Source organism: Oncorhynchus mykiss, chromosome 4 (genome assembly GCF_013265735.2).
Source record: "Oncorhynchus mykiss isolate Arlee chromosome 4, USDA_OmykA_1.1, whole genome shotgun sequence".
Taxonomy (NCBI): domain Eukaryota; kingdom Metazoa; phylum Chordata; class Actinopteri; order Salmoniformes; family Salmonidae; genus Oncorhynchus; species Oncorhynchus mykiss.
Window position 1 is genome coordinate 44,610,155 of NC_048568.1, and position 22,350 is coordinate 44,632,504.

Sequence of the window (22,350 nt, forward strand, 5' to 3'; positions counted from 1 at the left end):
GCAGAGTTCCTCTGTCCAGTCTCAACGTCAACAGTGAAGAGGCGACTCTGGGATGCTGGTCTTCTAGGCAGAGTTCCTCTGTCCAGTGTCTGTGTTCTTTTGCCCATCTTAATCTTTTATTTTTATTGGCCAGTCTGAGAGATGGCTCTTTCTTTGCATCGTCCCAGAGTCGCCTCTTCACTGTTGACGTTGAGACTGGTGTTTTGCGGGTACTATTCAATGAAGCTGCCAGTTGAGGACTTGTGAGGCGGCTGTTTCTCAAACTTGACACTCTAATGTACTTGTCCTCTTGCTCAGTTGTGCACCGGGGCCTCCCACTCCTCTTTCTATTCTGGTTAGAGCCAGTTTGCGCTGTTCTGTGAAGGGAGTAGTACACAGCGTTGTACCAGATCTTCAGTTTCTTGGAAATTTCTCGCATGGAATAGCCTTCATTTCTCAGAACAATAATAGACTGACGAGTTTCAGAAGAAAATCCTTTGTTTCTGGTCATTTTGAGCCTGTAATCGAACCCACAAATGCTGATGCTCCAGATACTCAACTAGTCTAAAGAAGGCCAGTTTTATTGCTTCTTTAATCAGAACAACAGTTTTCATCTGTGCTAACATAATTGCAAACGAGTTTTCTAATGATCAATTAGCTAATCCAAGTTTATTATTTTAAAAAGCTAACACAACGTGCCACTGGAACACAGGAGTGATGGTTGCTGATAATGTAGATATTATGTAGATATTCCATTTAAAAAAAATCTGCCGTTTCCAGCTACAACAGTCATTAATAACATTAACAATGTCTACACTGTATTTCTGATCAATTTGATGTTATTTTAATGGACAAAAAAAATGTGCTTTTCTTTCTAAGTGACCCCAACCAACCTTTTGTGTGGTAGTGTGTATATGTCTATATGTCATTTTAAGTGTATATGCACGTTAGATATCTGTTTCCTCTGTTATGGTAAAGTTGTATGTTCCCTCAGGGCTGGACTACCGTAAGATGACCGATGAGGTGTCGGATCCCCTGGCCGCTCTGGAACCCGTTCTAACCAGTCAGAATGTCCTGTCCATCTCCAAACTGGCCAATCGGCTCCCTCGCCCAGGAGGGGGTGTGGTTTCTGCTAGCGCAGTGCACGCAACCTGGCTAAGGAAGCTGTTCTGGAGGGGAGACCCACAGGTAATTATTTATCTACCTGGCGAGGGAAGGTGTTCTGGAGGGGAGACCCAGAACCTTTATTTCAACTGAGACAGATTGACAGAAGAAGTAGTGGTAGTGACTGGTTATAGTAGTGGTAGTGACTGGTTATAGTTATAGTAGTGGTAGTGACTGGTTATAGTAGTGGTAGTGACTGGTTATAGTAGTGGTAGTGACTGGTTATAGTAGTGGTAGTGACTGGTTGTAGTAGTGGTAGTGACTGGTTATGGTTATAGTTGTGACTGGTTATAGTAGTGGTAGTGACTGGTTATAGTAGTGGTAGTGACTGGTTATAGTAGTGGTAGTGACTGGTTATAGTAGTGGTAGTGACTGGTTATGGTTATAGTAGTGACTGGTTATAGTAGTGGTAGTGACTGGTTATAGTAGTGGTAGTGACTGGTTGTAGTAGTGGTAGTGACTGGTTATAGTAGTGGTAGTGTCTGGTTATAGTAGTGGTAGTGTCTGGTTATAGTAGTGGTAGTGACTGGTTATAGTAGTGGTAGTGACTGGTTATAGTAGTGGTAGTGACTGGTTATAGTAGTGGTAGTGACTGGTTATATTAGTGGTAGTGACTGGTTAGTTATAGTAGTGGTAGTGTCTACAGTAGGTCGGTCTGTCAGCCTGCTGGTGGTCAGTTTGTCAGCCTGCTGGTGGTCTGTCTGTCAGCCTGCTATAACCTGAATTTACAATGTTATATTGAGATGTTGCGTCACTGGCTGACACACAATACCCCATAATGTCAAAGTGGAATTATGGTTTTACAAATTAATATAAAATGAAAAGCTGAAATGTCACGAGTCTAGGTAGTTAACACCTTTTTTATGGCAAGCAAAAATAAGTTGAGAGTTAAAATGTGCTTAAGTCACAATAAGTTGCAATACTTTGCATGGATTCACTCTGTGTTCAATAATATTATTTATTATGTTTGTTTTTTAATGACTACCTCATCTCTGTACCACACACATACAATTATCTGCAAAGTCCTTCAGTCGAGCAGCACATTTCAACACAAATGCAATGCCTTGCAAAGAAGGCCACCTATTGGTAGATGGGTAAAAAATAAAACAGCAGACATTGAATATCCCTTGGAGCATGGTGAAGTTATTCATTACACTCTGGATGGTGTATCAATACACCCAGTCACCACAAAGATACAGGCGTCCTTCCTAACTCAGTTGCCGGAGAGGAAGGAAACTGCTCAGGGATTTCACCATGAGGCCAATGGTGACTTTAAAACAGTTACATAGTTTAATGGCTGTGATAGGAGAAAACTGAGGATGGATCAACAACATTGTAGTTACTCCACAATACTAACCTAAATGACATAGTTTAATGGCTGTGATGGGAGAAAACTGAGGATGGATCTACAACATTGTAGTTACTCCACAATACTAACCTAAATGACATAGTTTAATGGCTGTGATGGGAGAAAACTGAGGATGGATCAACAACATGGTAGTTACTCCACAATACTAACCTAAATGACATAGTTTAATGGCTGTGATGGGAGAAAACTGAGGATGGATCAACAACATGGTAGTTACTCCACAATACTAACCTAAATGACATAGTTTAATGGCTGTGATGGGAGAAAACTGAGGATGGATCAACAACATTGTAGTTACTCCACAATACTAACCTAAATGACAGAGTGAAAAGAAGGAAGCCTGTACAGAATAAAAACTATTCCAAAACATGCATCCTGTTTGCAACACGGCAGTAAAGTAAAACTGTAAGGCAAAGAAATGAACTTTTTGGCCTGGATACAAAGTGTTTTGTTTGGGGCAAATCCAACACAGCACATCGCTGAGTACCACTTTTCATATTGTCAAGCATGGTGGTGGCTGCATCATGTTATGCTTGTCAAGGACTAGGGAGTTATTTAGGATTTTAAAAAATAAACGAAATAGAGCTAAGCATAGGCAACATCCTAGAGGAATACCTGGTTCAGTACCTTTCCACCAGACACTGGGAGACAAGTTCACCTTTCAGCAGGACGATAACCTTAAACACAAGGGCAAATATACACTGGAGTTGCTTACCAAGACGATGGTGAATGTTCCTTAGTGGTCTAGCTACAGTTTTGACTTAAGTCTGCTTGAAAATCTATGGCAAGACTGGAAAATGGTTGTCTAGCAATGACCAACAACCAACTTGACCGAGCTTGGAGAATTTTTAAAAGTGTGCAAATATTGTACAGTTCAGGTGTGCAAAGCTCTTAGAGACTTACCCAGAAAGACTCACAGCTCTTAGAGACTTACCCAGAAAGACTCACAGCTCTTAGAGACTTACCCAGAAAGACTCACAGCTCTTAAAGACTTACCCAGAAAGACTCACAGCTCTTAGAGACTTACCCAGAAAGACTCACAGCTCTTAGAGACTTACCCAGAAAGACTCACAGCTCTTAGAGACTTACCCAGAAAGACTCACAGCTCTTAGAGACTTACCCAGAAAGACTCACAGCTCTTAGAGACTTACTCAGAAAGACTCACAGCTCTTAGAGACTTACCCAGAAAGACTCACAGCTCTTAGAGACTTACCCAGAAAGACTCACAGCTGTAATCGCTCTTAGAGACTTACCCAGAAAGACACACAGCTCTTAGAGACTTACCCAGAAAGACTCATTGCTGTAATCATTGCCAAAGGTGATTCTAACATGTATTGACTCAAGGGGTGTGAATACTGATGTAAATTAATTTTTTCTGTATAAAATGTTCACTAAATGTGCGAACATTAAAACATGTATTGTACACTTAGATTTTTTGAGTATTGTGTGTTCGTGGGGGACGAAAAAAATGATCTATGTAAATCCATTTTGAATTCAGGCTGTAAATGTGGAATAAGTCAAAGGCTATGAATACTTTCTGAAGGCTCTGTATGTGGTTAATTACGGCTGGCATTATCTACAATCTGCCTCAATATCAATGTTGCTAGCTAAGGTACACAAGGCCAAGGCTATCTGGATGTGCTGGGAGTTAGAGCATCGAGCTTAGATTGTAGGATGGCCGGGGTGTTGTGCATGTCCCAGTTTAGGTCACCTAACAGGATGAACTCTGAAGATAGATGTGGGGCAATCAGTTTACATATGGTGTCCAGGGCACAGCTGGGGGCAGAGGGTGGTCTATAGCAGGCGGCAACGGTGAGAGACTTGTTTCTGGAATTTTTTTTAAAGTCGAAGCTCGAAATGTTTGGGTACAGACCTGGATAGTAAGACAGAACTCTGCAGGCTATCTCTGCAGTCCAGGATGATGGCTGGCTTCCTGTCCTCATAATCACAGCCGTTTTGTGCAGTGTGCTCAGGAGGACCACATTCTTGTTTCTCTTCGGGAGGTAAGAAACTAGAGGGGGGGTGAAGGGAAACTTCTCCCCCATGTTGCGAGGAGTGCAGGGGGAAGCTCAGGCTTGTTCTTTCTGACTGTGCCAACCATGGTGATCTTCCTCTTCAGGAGCTGCTGGCTGAGTTCAATCAGTAGCTCACATGATCTCAATTTCTCATTGTGTGTGTGTGTGTGGTGTGTGTGTGTGTGTCTTTGTGGTGTGTCAACTATTTTAATACTGCCGGATCAAAATGACCCTAAGACAATCTTTGTCCCCTAGTGTTGTACAGGTTTCATGGAAATATGAACAAAGGAGATGTTTCACTTTTTCTAATGTTGGGGTCACTCTAGGAAAAGTATTCAAATTTCAAGTTGAAAAAATGTAATTTAGGGTTTTTCTCTGCTATTAAATATAATGGCGAGTCATGTTTTACCCTTAAGACAACACAAGGCTTAAAGTAATGATGGACTGTCGTTTCTCTTTGCTTATTTGATCTGTTCTTGCCATAATATGGACTTGGTCTTTTACCAAATAGGGCTATCTTCTGTATACCAGCCCTACCTTGTCACAACACAACTGATTGTCTCAAACGCATTAAAAATGAAAGAAATTCCACAAATTAACTTTTAACAAGACACACCTGTTAATTGAAATGCATTCCAGGTGATATATTTTGATTTGTTTACCACTTACTACATGATTCCATATGTGTTATTTCACAGTTTTGATGTCTTCACTTTTATTCTACAATGTAGAAAATAGTCAAAATAAAGGAAAGCCCTTGAATGATTAGGTGTGTCCAAACTATTGTCAGCTAGCACGCCTAACAACCGGTCAGCTAGCACGCCTAACAACCGGTCAGCTAGCACGCCTAACAACCGGTCAGCTAGCACGCCTAACAACCTGTCAGCTAGCACGCCTAACAACCGGTCAGCTAGCACGCCTAACAACCGGTCAGCTAGCACGCCTAACAACCGGTCAGCTAGCACGCCTAACAACCGGTCAGCTAGCACGCCTAACAACCGGTCAGCTAGCACGCCTAACAACCGGTCAGCTAGCACGCCTAACAACCGGTCAGCTAGCACGCTTAACAACCGGTCAGCTAGCACACCTAAAAACATGTACCCTCCTCTTTTCTAAAGGTTTTAAAGAGACCCCCCCAGACAGAGCAGGACTACCTTCACGCCTATGACACCTGCGCAAAATACTTGGACAGACTGCTTCCTGCTGATGCTGTCCACTTCCTGGATGACATAACGTTCTCTCCACTAGCAGTCAATCAGGTGAGGATGTGATGGTGATGATGGTGGTCATTATGGTGATGATGGGGACGAAGACGGTAGTGGTGGTGGAGGTTGTGATGAGAATTATGATAATAATGGTGGGGATGATGCTGAGTTAAGTTGATTAGGATCCCCATTAACTACTGAACATGTAGCAGCTACTCTTCCTGGGGTCCATTAACTACTGAACATGTAGCAGCTACTCTTCCTGGGGTCCATTAACTACTGAACATGTAGCAGCTACTCTTCCTGGGGTCCATTAACTACTGAATATGTAGCAGCTACTCTACCTGGGGTCCATTAACATGTAGCAGCTACTCTACCTGGGGTCCATTAACTACTGAACATGTAGCAGCTACTCTTCCTGGGGTCCATTAACTACTGAACATGTAGCAGCTACTCTACCTGGGGTCCATTAACATGTAGCAGCTACTCTACCTGGGGTCCATTAACTACTGAACATGTAGCAGCTACTCTACCTGGGGTCCATTAACATGTAGCAGCTACTCTACCTGGGGTCCATTAACTACTGAACATGTAGCAGCTACTCTACCTGGGGTTCATTAACATGTAGCAGCTACTCTTCCTGGGGTTCATTAACATGTAGCAGCTACTCTACCTGGGGTCCATTAACTACTGAACATGTAGCAGCTACTCTTCCTGGGGTTCATTAACATGTAGCAGCTACTCTTCCTGGGGTTCATTAACATGTAGCAGCTACTCTACCTGGGGTCCATTAACTACTGAACATGTAGCAGCTACTCTTCCTGGGGTTCATTAACATGTAGCAGCTACTCTTCCTGGGGTCCATTAACATGCAGCAGCTACTCTTCCTGGGGTCCATTAACTACTGAACATGTAGCAGCTACTCTACCAGGGGTTCATTAACATGTAGCAGCTACTCTTCCTGGGGTCCATTAACATGCAGCAGCTACTCTTCCTGGGGTCCATTAACATGTAGCAGCTACTCTTCCTGGGGTCCATTAACATGTAGCAGCTACTCTACCTGGGGTTCATTAACATGTAGCAGCTACTCTTCCTGGGGTCCATTAACTACTGAACATGTAGCAGCTACTCTACCAGGGGTTCATTAACATGTAGCAGCTACTCTTCCTGGGGTCCATTAACATGTAGCAGCTACTCTTCCTGGGGTCCATTAACATGTAGCAGCTACTCTACCTGGGGTCCATTAACATGTAGCAGCTACTCTTCCTGGGGTCCATTAACATGTAGCAGCTACTCTACCTGGGGTTCATTAACATGTAGCAGCTACTCTTCCTGGGGTCCATTAACTACTCAACATGTAGCAGCTACTCTACCAGGGGTTCATTAACATGTAGCAGCTACTCTTCCTGGGGTCCATTAACATGCAGCAGCTACTCTTCCTGGGGTCCATTAACATGTAGCAGCTACTCTACCTGGGGTCCATTAACATGTAGCAGCTACTCTACCTGGGGTCCATTAACTACTGAACACGTAGCAGCTACTCTACCTGGGGTCCATTAACATGTAGCAGCTACTCTACCTGGGGTCCATTAACATGTAGCAGCTACTCTACCTGGGGTCCATTAACATGTAGCAGCTACTCTTCCTGGGGTTCATTAACATGTAGCAGCTACTCTACCTGGGGTTCATTAACATGTATCAGCTACTCTTCCTGGGGTCCATTAACATGTAGCAGCTACTCTACCTGGGGTCCATTAACTACTGAACACGTAGCAGCTACTCTTCCTGGGGTTCATTAACATGTAGCAGCTACTCTACCTGGGGTCCATTAACATGTAGCAGCTACTCTACCTGGGGTCCATTAACATGTAGCAGCTACTCTTCCTGGGGTTCATTAACATGTAGCAGCTACTCTACCTGGGGTCCATTAACATTTAGCAGCTACTCTACCTGGGGTCCATTAACTACTGAACACACAGCAGCTACTCTACCTGGGGTCCATAAACATGTAGCAGCTACTCTACCTGGGGTCCATTAACTACTGAACATGTAGCAGCTACTCTACCTGGGGTCCATTAACTACTGAACATGTAGCAGCTACTCTACCTGGGGTCCATTAACATGTAGCAGCTACTCTTCCTGGGGTCCATTAACATATAGCAGCTACTCTACCTGGGGTCCATTAACATGTAGCAGCTACTCTACCAGGGGTCCATTAACATGTAGCAGCTACTCTACCTGGGGTTCATTAACATGTAGCAGCTACTCTACCTGGGGTCCATTAACATGTAGCAGCTACTCTACCTGGGGTCCATTAACTACTGAACACACAGCAGCTACTCTACCTGGGGTCCATTAACATGTAGCAGCTACTCTACCTGGGGTCCATTAACATGTAGCAGCTACTCTTCCTGGGGTTCATTAACATGTAGCAGCTACTCTACCTGGGGTCCATTAACATGTAGCAGCTACTCTACCTGGGGTCCATTAACATGTAGCAGCTACTCTTCCTGGGGTCCATTAACTACTGAACATGTAGCAGCTACTCTTCCTGGGGTTCATTAACATGTAGCAGCTACTCTACCTGGGGTCCATTAACTACTGAACATGTAGCAGCTACTCTTCCTGGGGTTCATTAACATGTAGCAGCTACTCTTCCTGGGGTCCATTAACATGTAGCAGCTACTCTACCTGGGGTTCATTAACATGTAGCAGCTACTCTACCTGGGGTTCATTAACATGTAGCAGCTACTCTACCTGGGGTTCATTAACATGTAGCAGCTACTCTTCCTGGGGTTCATTAACATGTAGCAGCTACTCTACCTGGGGTTCATTAACATGTAGCAGCTACTCTTCCTGGGGTTCATTAACATGTAGCAGCTACTCTTCCTGGGGTTCATTAACATGTAGCAGCTACTCTACCTGGGGTTCATTCACATGTAGCAGCTACTCTACCTGGGGTTCATTAACATGTATCAGCTACTCTACCTGGGGTTCATTAACATGTAGCAGCTACTCTTCCTGGGGTTCATTAACATGTAGCAGCTACTCTTCCTGGGGTTCATTAACATGTATCAGCTACTCTTCCTGGGGTTCATTAACATGTAGCAGCTACTCTTCCTGGGGTTCATTAACATGTATCAGCTACTCTACCTGGGGTTCATTAACATGTATCAGCTACTCTTCCTGGGGTTCATTAACATGTAGCAGCTACTCTACCTGGGGTCCATTAACTACTGAACACGTATCAGCTACTCTTCCTGGGGTTCATTAACATGTATCAGCTACTCTACCTGGGGTCCATTAACATGTAGCAGCTACTCTACCTGGGGTCCATTAACTACTGAACATGTAGCAGCTACTCTACCTGGGGTCCATTAACATGTAGCAGCTACTCTACCTGGGGTCCATTAACTACTGAACATGTAGCAGCTACTCTACCTGGGGTCCATTAACTACTGAACATGTAGCAGCTACTCTTCCTGGGGTTCATTAACATGTAGCAGCTACTCTTCCTGGGGTTCATTAACATGTAGCAGCTACTCTACCTGGGGTCCATTAACTACTGAACATGTAGCAGCTACTCTTCCTGGGGTTCATTAACATGTAGCAGCTACTCTACCTGGGGTCCATTAACATGTAGCAGCTACTCTTCCTGGGGTCCATTAACATGTAGCAGCTACTCTACCTGGGGTCCATTAACATGTAGCAGCTACTCTTCCTGGGGTCCATTAACATGTAGCAGCTACTCTACCTGGGGTTCATTAACATGTAGCAGCTACTCTTCCTGGGGTCCATTAACTACTGAACATGTAGCAGCTACTCTACCAGGGGTTCATTAACATGTAGCAGCTACTCTTCCTGGGGTCCATTAACATGCAGCAGCTACTCTTCCTGGGGTCCATTAACATGTATCAGCTACTCTACCTGGGGTCCATTAACATGTAGCAGCTACTCTACCTGGGGTCCATTAACTACTGAACACGTAGCAGCTACTCTACCTGGGGTCCATTAACATGTAGCAGCTACTCTACCTGGGGTCCATTAACATGTAGCAGCTACTCTACCTGGGGTCCATTAACATGTAGCAGCTACTCTTCCTGGGGTTCATTAACATGTAGCAGCTACTCTACCTGGGGTTCATTAACATGTATCAGCTACTCTTCCTGGGGTCCATTAACATGTAGCAGCTACTCTACCTGGGGTCCATTAACTACTGAACACGTAGCAGCTACTCTTCCTGGGGTTCATTAACATGTAGCAGCTACTCTACCTGGGGTCCATTAACATGTAGCAGCTACTCTACCTGGGGTCCATTAACTACTGAACACACAGCAGCTACTCTACCTGGGGTCCATTAACATGTAGCAGCTACTCTACCTGGGGTCCATTAACTACTGAACATGTAGCAGCTACTCTACCTGGGGTCCATTAACATGTAGCAGCTACTCTTCCTGGGGTCCATTAACATATAGCAGCTACTCTACCTGGGGTCCATTAACATGTAGCAGCTACTCTACCAGGGGTCCATTAACATGTAGCAGCTACTCTACCTGGGGTTCATTAACATGTAGCAGCTACTCTACCTGGGGTCCATTAACATGTAGCAGCTACTCTACCTGGGGTCCATTAACTACTGAACACACAGCAGCTACTCTACCTGGGGTCCATTAACATGTAGCAGCTACTCTACCTGGGGTCCATTAACATGTAGCAGCTACTCTTCCTGGGGTTCATTAACATGTAGCAGCTACTCTACCTGGGGTCCATTAACATGTAGCAGCTACTCTACCTGGGGTCCATTAACATGTAGCAGCTACTCTTCCTGGGGTCCATAAACTACTGAACATGTAGCAGCTACTCTACCTGGGGTCCATTAACTACTGAACATGTAGCAGCTACTCTTCCTGGGGTTCATTAACATGTAGCAGCTACTCTTCCTGGGGTCCATTAACATGTAGCAGCTACTCTACCTGGGGTTCATTAACATGTAGCAGCTACTCTACCTGGGGTTCATTAACATGTAGCAGCTACTCTACCTGGGGTTCATTAACATGTAGCAGCTACTCTTCCTGGGGTTCATTAACATGTAGCAGCTACTCTACCTGGGGTTCATTAACATGTAGCAGCTACTCTTCCTGGGGTTCATTAACATGTAGCAGCTACTCTTCCTGGGGTTCATTAACATGTAGCAGCTACTCTTCCTGGGGTTCATTAACATGTAGCAGCTACTCTACCTGGGGTTCATTCACATGTAGCAGCTACTCTACCTGGGGTTCATTAACATGTATCAGCTACTCTACCTGGGGTTCATTAACATGTAGCAGCTACTCTTCCTGGGGTTCATTAACATGTAGCAGCTACTCTTCCTGGGGTTCATTAACATGTATCAGCTACTCTTCCTGGGGTTCATTAACATGTAGCAGCTACTCTTCCTGGGGTTCATTAACATGTATCAGCTACTCTACCTGGGGTTCATTAACATGTATCAGCTACTCTTCCTGGGGTTCATTAACATGTAGCAGCTACTCTACCTGGGGTCCATTAACTACTGAACACGTATCAGCTACTCTTCCTGGGGTTCATTAACATGTAGCAGCTACTCTACCTGGGGTTCATTAACACGTATCAGCTACTCTTCCTGCAGTCCACACCAAACGTACACATACATGACACAGAACAGTAATGGACAAGAACATTCCATTTAAAACATTAAAAAAATATATATGAATAAAATAAGAGTTATATATGGGAAAGACACCAAGAGACAAAAATAATATTTAAACACTATTCATATATGCATATTGTTAAATACAGTTAAATCAGAGCTTTGGAAAGAGAGCAGCTTTGATTCATTGTTTTTTTTTAATCTAAACGTGCTTTTTGCCTGAGTTTCCTCCGGTGGCAGAGCAGTCCGTGGTGACATGGTTCTAAACATAGTGACACATTAAGTCTGTTTGTGGTTTGGGTACAGTGCAGAAACCCTTGGTGGCGTTTCTGCTGGGGATGTCTGTCTGTTTTGAAGTGTATGCAAATTGACTATGCAAGTTGTGAGGTGTTTTCAACAGTCGAATGTTTCTTAAAAAAGACTAGAAGAGAAGTAGTTTTAATTTCACCTCAACCAGGAAAGACTATCATGTTGTTAGTTCTGTTTGTGCGGTGAAATTGTGCTGTTCTGAGTCAACTGCAGCTTTTGACAGGTCTTTCTTCACTGTACCTGACCATGTTACCAGTCATCAAGACGGGACGCGACCACAGCCTCAACAGCTAGTACGGTTGATCTGTGTGAAAAAGAGATGTTTTCATAACAGACGTGCCTCTCGCCATCTTCACAACAACTTAGTCAATATGACTCGACTGCGATAACTGACGTTTCCAGTAGTGAGTTAAATGGGTCCTTCACATCAGTTGTTGGAAGAGGTCTCCAGTTTATCAGTATACTGGTGTAGCTATGCACGTCAGTTGCTAGGCAACTTGGTAACTGGCAGCAAGCAACACATCTTGAAAAAGATATTGAAAATGTTGACAATTTTTTGTAACTTTGTTAACATAATTAGAAAAACAATAGTTGCCATTAAACCGCTAACCACAGAGGACCTCTGAAATATCAATAAGCTAATGTGCTATTAGCGTTAGCAAAATTACAAAAAAAACAAGCTTGGAACACACGCTAATGTCCTAATGAAGGACCAAATCATTCACACGCAGGTGCAGCTTTTGAAAAGAAAAACTATGGGCTTGAAATTAATATAAATCTAAGGTCGTTACAACAACCAAAGCAAAGAGAGAACCCTGAGGGATGTTTTATAACTTCAGTGGACCTGCAGTCTGGCACTCTGCCCTACCTTATACCAGGAAGGAACTCTGTTATCACTGCTGCCCTAAACTATACCAGGAAGGAACTATATCACTGCTGCCCTACCCTATACCAGGAAGTAGTTTCATTAGTTGTATTAGTAGTTGTAGCAGTAGTTTTGTTAGTTGTATTAGTAGTTGTAGCAGTAGTTGTATTAGTTGTATTAGTAGTTGTATTAGTGGTTGTATTAGTAGTTGTAGCAGTAGTTTTGTTAGTTGTATTAGTAGTTGTATTAGTGGTTGTAGCAGTAGTTGTATTAGTAGTTGTAGTTGTAGCAGTAGTTGTATTAGTGGTTGTAGCAGTAGTTGTATTAGTGGTTGTAGCAGTAGTTGTATTAGTAGTTGTATTAGTAGTTGTATTAGTAGGTGTAGCAGTAGTTGTATTAGTAGTTGTAGCAGTAGTTGTAGCAGTAGTTGTAGCAGTAGTTGTATTAGTAGTTGTAGTTGTATTAGTGGTTGTAGCAGTAGTTGTATTAGTAGTTGTATTAGTAGTTGTATTAGTAGTTGTAGCAGTAGTTGTAGCAGTAGTTGTATTAGTAGTTGTAGCAGTAGTTGTATTAGTAGTTGTATTAGTGGTTGTAGCAGTAGTTGTATTAGTTGTATTAGTAGTTGTATTAGTAGTTGTAGCAGTAGTTTCATTAGTTGTAGCAGTAGTTGTATTAGTAGTTTTATTAGTTGTATTAGTAGTAGTAGCAGTAGTTTTATCAGTTGTAGCAGTAGTTTTATCAGTAGTATTAGTAGTTTTATCAGTTGTATTAGTAGTTGTATTAGTAGTTGTATTAGTAGTTGTATTAGTTGTTTTATTAGTTGTATTAGTAGTTGTATTAGTAGTTTTATTAGTTGTAGCAGTAGTTTTATAATTTGTATTAGTAGTTTTATTAGTTGTAGTAGTAGTAGCAGTAGTTTTATCAGTTGTAGCAGTAGTTTTATCAGTAGTAGCAGTAGTTTTATCAGTTGTATTAGTAGTTGTATTATTAGTTGTATTAGTAGTTTTATTAGTTGTATTAGTAGTAGCAGCAGTAGTTTTATCAGTTGTATTAGTAGTTTTATCAGTTGTAGCAGTAGTTTTATTCGTTGTATTAGTAGTTGTATTAGTTGTTTTATTAGTTGTATTAGTCGTTTTATTAGTTGTAGCAGTAGTTTTATCATTTGTATTAGTAGTTTTATTAGTTGTAGTAGTAGTAGCAGTAGTTTTATCAGTTGTATTAGTAGTTGTATTAGTTCTTTTATTAGTTGTTTTATTAGTTGTATTAGTAGTAGTAGCAGTAGTTTTATCAGTTATATTAGTAGTTTTATTAGTTGCATTAGTAGTTTTCTTAGTTGTATTAGTAGTTGTATCAGTTGTAGTAGTAGTTTTATCAGTTGAAGCAGTTGTTTTATCAGTAGTATTTGTAGGTGTAGCAATAGTTGTATTAGTAGTTGTAGCAGTAGTTGTAGAAGTAGTTGTATTAGTAGTTGTAGCAGTAGTTTTATCAGTAGTATTAGTAGTTGTAGCAGTAGTTGTAGCAGTAGTTGTAGAAGTAGTTTTATTAGTAGGTGTAGCAGTAGTAGTTTTATTAGTAGGTGTAGCAGTAGTAGTTTTATTAGTAGGTGTAGCAGTAGTAGTTTTATTAGTAGGTGTAGCAGTAGTAGTTTTATTAGTAGGTGTAGCAGTAGTAGTTTTATTAGTAGGTGTAGCAGTAGTAGTTTTATTAGTAGTTGTAGCAGTAGTTTTGTTAGTTGTATTAGTAGTTGTAGCAGTAGTTTTAGTAGTTGTAGCAGTAGTTTTGTTAGTTGTATTAGTAGTTGTATTAGTAGTTGTATTAGTAGTTGTATTAGAATTTGTAGCAGTAGTTTTGTTAGTTGTATTAGTAGTTGTAGCAGTAGTTTTATCAGTAGTAGCAGTAGTTTTATCAGTTGTATTAGTAGTTGTATTAGTAGTTGTATTAGTAGTTGTATTAGTAGTTGTAGCAGTAGTTTTGTTAGTTGTATTAGTAGTTGTAGCAGTAGTTTTGTTAGTTGTATTAGTAGTTGTAGCAGTAGTTATAGCAGTAGTTGTATTAGTGGTTGTAGCAGTAGTTGTATTAGTGGTTGTAGCAGTAGTTGTATTAGTAGTTGTAGCAGTAGTTATAGCAGTAGTTGTAGCAGTAGTTATAGCAGTAGTTGTAGCAGTAGTTTTAGTGGTTGTATTAGTAGTTGTAGCAGTAGTTGTATTAGTAGTTGTAGCAGTAGTTGTATTAGTGGTTGTAGCAGTAGTTATAGCAGTAGTTGTAGCAGTAGTTATAGCAGTAGTTGTATTAGTGGTTGTAGCAGTAGTTGTATTAGTGGTTGTAGCAGTAGTTGTATTAGTAGTTGTATTAGTAGTTGTAGCAGTAGTTATAGCAGTAGTTGTAGCAGTAGTTGTATTAGTGGTTGTAGCAGTAGTTGTATTAGTGGTTGTAGCAGTAGTTGTATTAGTAGTTGTATTAGTAGTTGTATTAGTAGTTGTAGCAGTAGTTGTAGCAGTAGTTGTATTAGTAGTTGTAGCAGTAGTTGTATTAGTTGTATTAGTAGTTGTATTAGTGGTTGTAGCAGTAGTTGTATTAGTAGTTGTAGCAGTAGTTGTAGCAGTAGTTGTAGCAGTAGTTGTATTAGTAGTTGTAGCAGTAGTTGTATTAGTTGTATTAGTAGTTGTATTAGTAGTTGTAGCAGTAGTTTCATTAGTTGTAGCAGTAGTTGTATTAGTAGTTGTATTAGTAGTTGTATTAGTAGTTGTAGCAGTAGTTGTATTAGTTGTATTAGTAGTTGTATTAGTGGTTGTAGCAGTAGTTGTATTAGTTGTATTAGTAGTTGTATTAGTAGTTGTAGCAGTAGTTTCATTAGTTGTAGCAGTAGTTGTATTAGTAGTTTTATTAGTTGTATTAGTAGTAGTAGCAGTAGTTTTATCAGTTGTAGCAGTAGTTTTATCAGTAGTATTAGTAGTTTTATCAGTTGTATTAGTAGTTGTATTAGTAGTTGTATTAGTAGTTGTATTAGTTGTTTTATTAGTTGTTTTATTAGTTGTATTAGTAGTTGTATTAGTAGTTTTATTAGTTGTAGCAGTAGTTTTATAATTTGTATTAGTAGTTTTATTAGTTGTAGTAGTAGTAGCAGTAGTTTTATCAGTTGTAGCAGTAGTTTTATCAGTAGTAGCAGTAGTTTTATCAGTTGTATTAGTAGTTGTATTATTAGTTGTATTAGTAGTTTTATTAGTTGTTTTAGTAGTAGCAGCAGTAGTTTTATCAGTTGTATTAGTAGTTTTATTAGTTGCATTAGTAGTTTTATCAGTTGTAGCAGTAGTTTTATTCGTTGTATTAGTAGTTGGATTAGTTGTTTTATTAGTTGTATTAGTAGTTGTATCAGTTGTTTTATTATTAGTTGTTTTATTAGTTGTATTAGTAGTTGTATTAGTAGTTGTATTAGTAGTTGTATTAGTTGTTTTATTAGTTGTAATAGTAGTTTTATTAGTTGTAGCAGTAGTATTAGTAGTTGTATTAGTTGTTTTATTAGTTGTAATAGTAGTTTTATTAGTTGTAGCATTAGTTTTATCATTTGTATTAGTAGTTTTATTAGTTGTAGTAGTAGTAGCAGTAGTTTTATCAGTTGTATTAGTAGTTGTATTAGTAGTTGTATTAGTAGTTTTATTAGTTGTATTAGTAGTTTTATTAGTTGTTTTATTAGTTGTATTAGTTGTAGTAGTAGTTGTATTAGTAGTTGTATTAGTTGTTTTATTAGTTTTATTAGTTGTATTAGTAGTTTTATTAGTTGTATTAGTAGTAGTAGCAGTAGTTTTATCAGTTGTATTAGTAGTTTTATTAGTTGCATTAGTAGTTTTCTTAGTTGTATTAGTAGTTGTATCAGTTGTAGTAGTAGTTTTATCAGTTGAAGCAGTTGTTTTATCAGTAGTATTTGTAGGTGTAGCAATAGTTGTATTAGTAGTTGTAGCAGTAGTTTTAGCAGTAGTTTTATCAGTAGTATTAGTAGTTGTAGCAGTAGTTGTAGCAGTAGTTGTAGAAGTAGTTTTATTAGTAGGTGTAGCAGTAGTTGTATTAGTAGGTGTAGCAGTAGTAGTTTTATCAGTAGGTGTAGCAGTAGTAGTTTTATTAGTAGGTGTAGCAGTAGTAGTTTTATCAGTAGGTGTAGCAGTAGTAGTTTTATCAGTAGGTGTAGCAGTAGTAGTTTTATTAGTAGGTGTAGCAGTAGTAGTTTTATTAGTAGGTGTAGCAGTAGTAGTTTTATTAGTAGGTGTAGCAGTAGTTGTATTAGTAGGTGTAGCAGTAGTAGTTTTATCAGTAGGTGTAGCAGTAGTTGTATCAGTAGGTGTAGCAGTAGTAGTTTTATCAGTAGGTGTAGCAGTAGTTGTATCAGTAGGTGTAGCAGTAGTAGTTTTATTAGTAGGTGTAGCAGTAGTAGTTTTATCAGTAGGTGTAGCAGTAGTAGTTTTATTAGTAGATTTAGCAGTAGTAGTTTTATTAGTAGATTTAGCAGTAGTAGTTTTATTAGTAGGTGTAGCAGTAGTTGTATTAGTAGTTGTAGCAGTAGTTGTATTAGTAGTTTTATTAGTAGGTGTAGCAGTAGTAGTTGTATTAGTAGGTGTAGCAGTAGTAGTTGTATTAGTAGGTGTTGCAGTAGTTTTATTAGTAGTTTTATTAGTAGGTGTAGCAGTAGTAGTTTTATCAGTAGGTGTAGCAGTAGTAGTTTTATTAGTAGGTGTAGCAGTAGTAGTTGTATTAGTAGGTGTAGCAGTAGTTTTATTAGTAGTTTTATTAGTAGGTGTAGCAGTAGTAGTTTTATCAGTAGGTGTAGCAGTAGTTGTAGAAGTAGTTTTATTAGTAGGTGTAGCAGTAGTAGTTTTATTAGTAGGTGTAGCAGTAGTTGTATTAGTAGTTTTATTAGTAGGTGTAGCAGTAGTAGTTGTATTAGTAGGTGTAGCAGTAGTAGTTTTATCAGTAGGTGTAGCAGTAGTAGTTTTATTAGTAGGTGTAGCAGTAGTTGTATTAGTAGTTTTATTAGTAGGTGTAGCAGTAGTAGTTGTATTAGTAGGTGTAGCAGTAGTAGTTGTATTAGTAGGTGTAGCAGTAGTTTTATTAGTAGTTTTATTAGTAGGTGTAGCAGTAGTAGTTTTATCAGTAGGTGTAGCAGTAGTAGTTTTATTAGTAGGTGTAGCAGTAGTAGTTTTATCAGTAGGTGTAGCAGTAGTTTTATTAGTAGGTGTAGCAGTAGTTGTATTAGTAGGTGTAGCAGTAGTTGTATTAGTAGGTGTAGCAGTAGTAGTTTTATCAGTAGGTGTAGCAGTAGTAGTTTTATTAGTAGGTGTAGCAGTAGTAGTTTTATTAGTAGGTGTAGCAGTAGTAGTTTTATTAGTAGGTGTAGCAGTAGTAGTTTTATTAGTAGGTGTAGCAGTAGTAGTTTTATTAGTAGGTGTAGCAGTAGTAGTTTTATTAGTAGGTGTAGCAGTAGTAGTTTTATCAGTAGGTGTAGCAGTAGTAGTTTTATTAGTAGTTGTAGCAGTAGTTGTAGCAGTAGTTGTAGAAGTAGTTTTATCAGTAGGTGTAGTAGAAGTAGTTTTATCAGTAGGTGTAGCAGTAGTAGTTTTATCAGTAGGTGTAGCAGTAGTAGTTTTATCAGTAGGTGTAGCAGTAGTAGTTTTATTAGTAGGTGTAGCAGTAGTTGTATTAGTAGTTTTATTAGTAGGTGTAGCAGTAGTAGTTGTATTAGTAGGTGTAGCAGTAGTAGTTGTATTAGTAGGTGTAGCAGTAGTTTTATTAGTAGTTTTATTAGTAGGTGTAGCAGTAGTAGTTTTATCAGTAGGTGTAGCAGTAGTAGTTTTATTAGTAGGTGTAGCAGTAGTAGTTTTATCAGTAGGTGTAGCAGTAGTTTTATTAGTAGGTGTAGCAGTAGTTGTATTAGTAGGTGTAGCAGTAGTTGTATTAGTAGGTGTAGCAGTAGTAGTTTTATCAGTAGGTGTAGCAGTAGTAGTTTTATTAGTAGGTGTAGCAGTAGTAGTTTTATTAGTAAGTGTAGCAGTAGTAGTTTTATTAGTAGGTGTAGCAGTAGTAGTTTTATTAGTAGGTGTAGCAGTAGTAGTTTTATTAGTAGGTGTAGCAGTAGTAGTTTTATTAGTAGGTGTAGCAGTAGTAGTTTTATCAGTAGGTGTAGCAGTAGTAGTTTTATTAGTAGTTGTAGCAGTAGTTGTAGCAGTAGTTGTAGAAGTAGTTTTATCAGTAGGTGTAGTAGAAGTAGTTTTATCAGTAGGTGTAGCAGTAGTAGTTTTATCAGTAGGTGTAGCAGTAGTTGTATCAGTAGGTGTAGCAGTAGTAGTTTTATTAGTAGGTGTAGCAGTAGTTGTATTAGTAGTTTTATTAGTAGGTGTAGCAGTAGTAGTTTTATTAGTAGGTGTAGCAGTAGTAGTTTTATTAGTAGGTGTAGCAGTAGTAGTTTTATTAGTAGGTGTAGCAGTAGTAGTTTTATTAGTAGGTGTAGCAGTAGTAGTTTTATTAGTAGGTGTAGCAGTAGTAGTTTTATCAGTAGGTGTAGCAGTAGTAGTTTTATTAGTAGTTGTAGCAGTAGTTGTAGCAGTAGTTGTAGAAGTAGTTTTATCAGTAGGTGTAGCAGTAGTAGTTTTATCAGTAGGTGTAGCAGTAGTAGTTGTATTAGTAGGTGTAGCAGTAGTTGTATCAGTAGGTGTAGCAGTAGTAGTTTTATTAGTAGGTGTAGCAGTAGTTGTATTAGTAGTTTTATTAGTAGGTGTAGCAGTAGTTGTATTAGTAGTTTTATTAGTAGGTGTAGCAGTAGTAGTTTTATTAGTAGGTGTAGCAGTAGTAGTTTTATTAGTAGGTGTAGCAGTAGTAGTTTTATTAGTAGGTGTAGCAGTAGTAGTTTTATCAGTAGGTGTAGCAGTAGTTTTATTAGTAGGTGTAGCAGCAGTAGTTTTATTAGTAGTTGTAGTAGTAGTTTTATTAGTAGTTGTAGCAGTAGTTGTATTAGTAGGTGTAGCAGTAGTAGTTTTATTAGTAGTTGTAGTAGTAGTTTTATTAGTAGTTGTAGCAGTAGTTGTATTAGTAGGTGTAGCAGTAGTAGTTTTATTAGTAGTTGTAGTAGTAGTTTTATTAGTAGTTGTAGTAGTAGTTTTATTAGTAGTTGTAGTAGTAGTTGTATTAGTAGGTGTAGCAGTAGGTGTAGCAGTAGTTGTATTAGTAGTTGTATTAGTAGGTGTAGCAGTAGTTGTAGCAGTAGTTGTATTAGTAGGTGTAGCAGTAGTTGTATTAGTAGTTGTAGTAGTAGTTTTATTAGTAGTTGTAGCAGTAGTTGTATTAGTAGGTGTAGCAGTAGTTGTAGCAGTAGTTGTATTAGTAGGTGTAGCAGTAGTAGTTGTATTAGTAGTTGTAGCAGTAGTTGTATTAGTAGTTGTAGTAGTAGTTTTATTAGTAGTTGTAGCAGTAGTTGTATTAGTAGGTGTAGCAGTAGTTGTAGCAGTAGTTGTATTAGTAGGTGTAGCAGTAGTAGTTGTATTAGTAGGTGTAGCAGTAGTAGTTGTATTAGTAGGTGTAGCAGTAGTTGTATTAGTTGTATTAGTAGTTGTATTAGTAGTTGTATTAGTAGGTGTAGCAGTAGTTGTATTAGTAGTTGTAGTAGTAGTTTTATTAGTAGTTGTAGCAGTAGTTGTATTAGTAGGTGTAGCAGTAGTTGTATTAGTAGTTTTATTAGTAGTTGTAGCAGTAGTTTTATTAGTAGTTTTATTAGTAGTTGTAGCAGTAGTTTTATTAGTAGTTTTATTAGTAGGTGTAGCAGTAGTAGTTTTATTAGTAGTTGTAGCAGTAGTTTTATCAGTATTATTAGTAGTTGTAGCAGTAGTTGTATTAGTAGTTTTATTAGTAGTTGTAGCAGTAGTTGTATTAGTAGTTGTATTAGTAGTTGTAGCAGTAGTTGTATTAGTAGTTGTAGCAGTAGTTGTATTAGTAGGTGTAGCAGTAGTTTTATCAGTATTATTAGTAGTTGTAGCAGTAGTTGTAGCAGTAGTTGTATTAGTAGTTGTAGCAGTAGTTGTAGCAGTAGTTGTAGCAGTAGTTGTATTAGTAGTTGTAGCAGTAGTTTTGTTGTTACTAAGTAATGTTTGTTTAGTTATATTTGGACACTATTGAAAATGAGTTGGTGTAGAGATTTATTCCTGCCAAATGTTAAATAGGGAATAGGGTGTCATAGAGCCCTGGTCTAAAGTAGTGCCCTGCATAGGGAATAGGGTGTCATAGAGCCCTGGTCTAAAGTAGTGCCCTATATAGGGAATAGGGTGTCATAGAGCCCTGATCTAAAGTAGTGCCCTATATAGGGAATAGGGTGTCATAGAGCCCTGATCTAAAGTAGTGCCCTATATAGGGAATAGGGTGTCATAGAGCCCTGATCTAAAGTAGTGCCCTATATAGGGAATAGGGTGTCATAGAGCCCTGGTCTAAAGTAGTGCCCTATATAGGGAATAGGGTGTCATAGAGCCCTGGTCTAAAGTAGTGCCCTATATAGGGAATAGGGTGTCATAGAGCCCTGATCTAAAGTAGTGCCCTATATAGGGAATAGGGTGTCATAGAGCCCTGATCTAAAGTAGTGCCCTATATAGGGAATAGGGTGTCATAGAGCCCTGGTCTAAAGTAGTGCCCTGCATAGGGAATAGGGTGTTATAGAGCCCTGGTCTAAAGTAGTGCCCTATATAGGGAATAGGGTGTCATAGAGCCCTGGTCTAAAGTAGTGCCCTATATAGGGAATAGGGTGTCATAGAGCCCTGGTCTAAAGTAGTGCCCTGCATAGGGAATAGGGTGTCATAGAGCCCTGGTCTAAAGTAGTGCCCTGCATAGGGAATAGGGTGTCGTAGAGCCCTGGTCTAAAGTAGTGCCCTGCATAGGGAATAGGGTGTCATAGAGCCCTGGTCTAAAGTAGTGCCCTGCATAGGGAATAGGGTGTCATAGAGCCCTGGTCTAAAGTAGTGCCCTGCATAGGGAATAGGGTGTCATAGAGCCCTGGTCTAAAGTAGTGCCCTGCATAGGGAATAGGGTGTCATAGAGCCCTGGTCTAAAGTAGTGCCCTGCATAGGGAATAGGGTGTCATAGAGCCCTGGTCTAAAGTAGTGCCCTGCATAGGGAATAGGGTGTCATAGAGCCCTGGTCTAAAGTAGTGCCCTATATAGGGAATAGGGTGTCATAGAGCCCTGGTCTAAAGTAGTGCCCTATATAGGGAATAGGGTGTCATAGAGCCCTGGTCTAAAGTAGTGCCCTATATAGGGAATAGGGTGTCATAGAGCCCTGGTCTAAAGTAGTGCCCTATATAGGGAATAGGGTGTCATAGAGCCCTGGTCTAAAGTAGTGCCCTATATAGGGAATAGGGTGTCATAGAGCCCTGGTCTAAAGTAGTGCCCTGCATAGGGAATAGGGTGTCATAGAGCCCTGGTCTAAAGTAGTGCCCTATATAGGGAATAGGGTGTCATAGAGCCCTGGTCTAAAGTAGTGCCCTGCATAGGGAATAGGGTGTCATAGAGCCCTGGTCTAAAGTAGTGCCCTGCATAGGGAATAGGGTGTCATAGAGCCCTGGTCTAAAGTAGTGCCCTGCATAGGGAATAGGGTGTCATAGAGCCCTGGTCTAAAGTAGTGCCCTATATAGGGAATAGGGTGTCATAGAGCCCTGGTCTAAATTAGTGCCCTGCATAGGGAATAGGGTGTCATAGAGCCCTGGTCTAAAGTAGTGCCCTGCATAGGGAATAGGGTGTCATAGAGCCCTGGTCTAA

The 22,350-nt window shown here is 39.7% G+C and overlaps 1 protein-coding gene across 2 annotated transcripts in view; it reads left to right on the top strand.

Moving 5' to 3' along the window:
• Positions 1-22,350, top strand: part of nbas (NBAS subunit of NRZ tethering complex) — a 299,089-nt gene that overhangs the window by 208,839 nt on the left and 67,900 nt on the right. For both annotated transcript variants that reach the window (XM_036976424.1, XM_036976425.1), the window contains 2 exons: positions 974-1,167; positions 5,646-5,786. In XM_036976424.1, the coding sequence (XP_036832319.1) occupies positions 974-1,167; positions 5,646-5,786 (335 nt within the window). The remainder of the gene's footprint in view (positions 1-973; positions 1,168-5,645; positions 5,787-22,350) is intronic.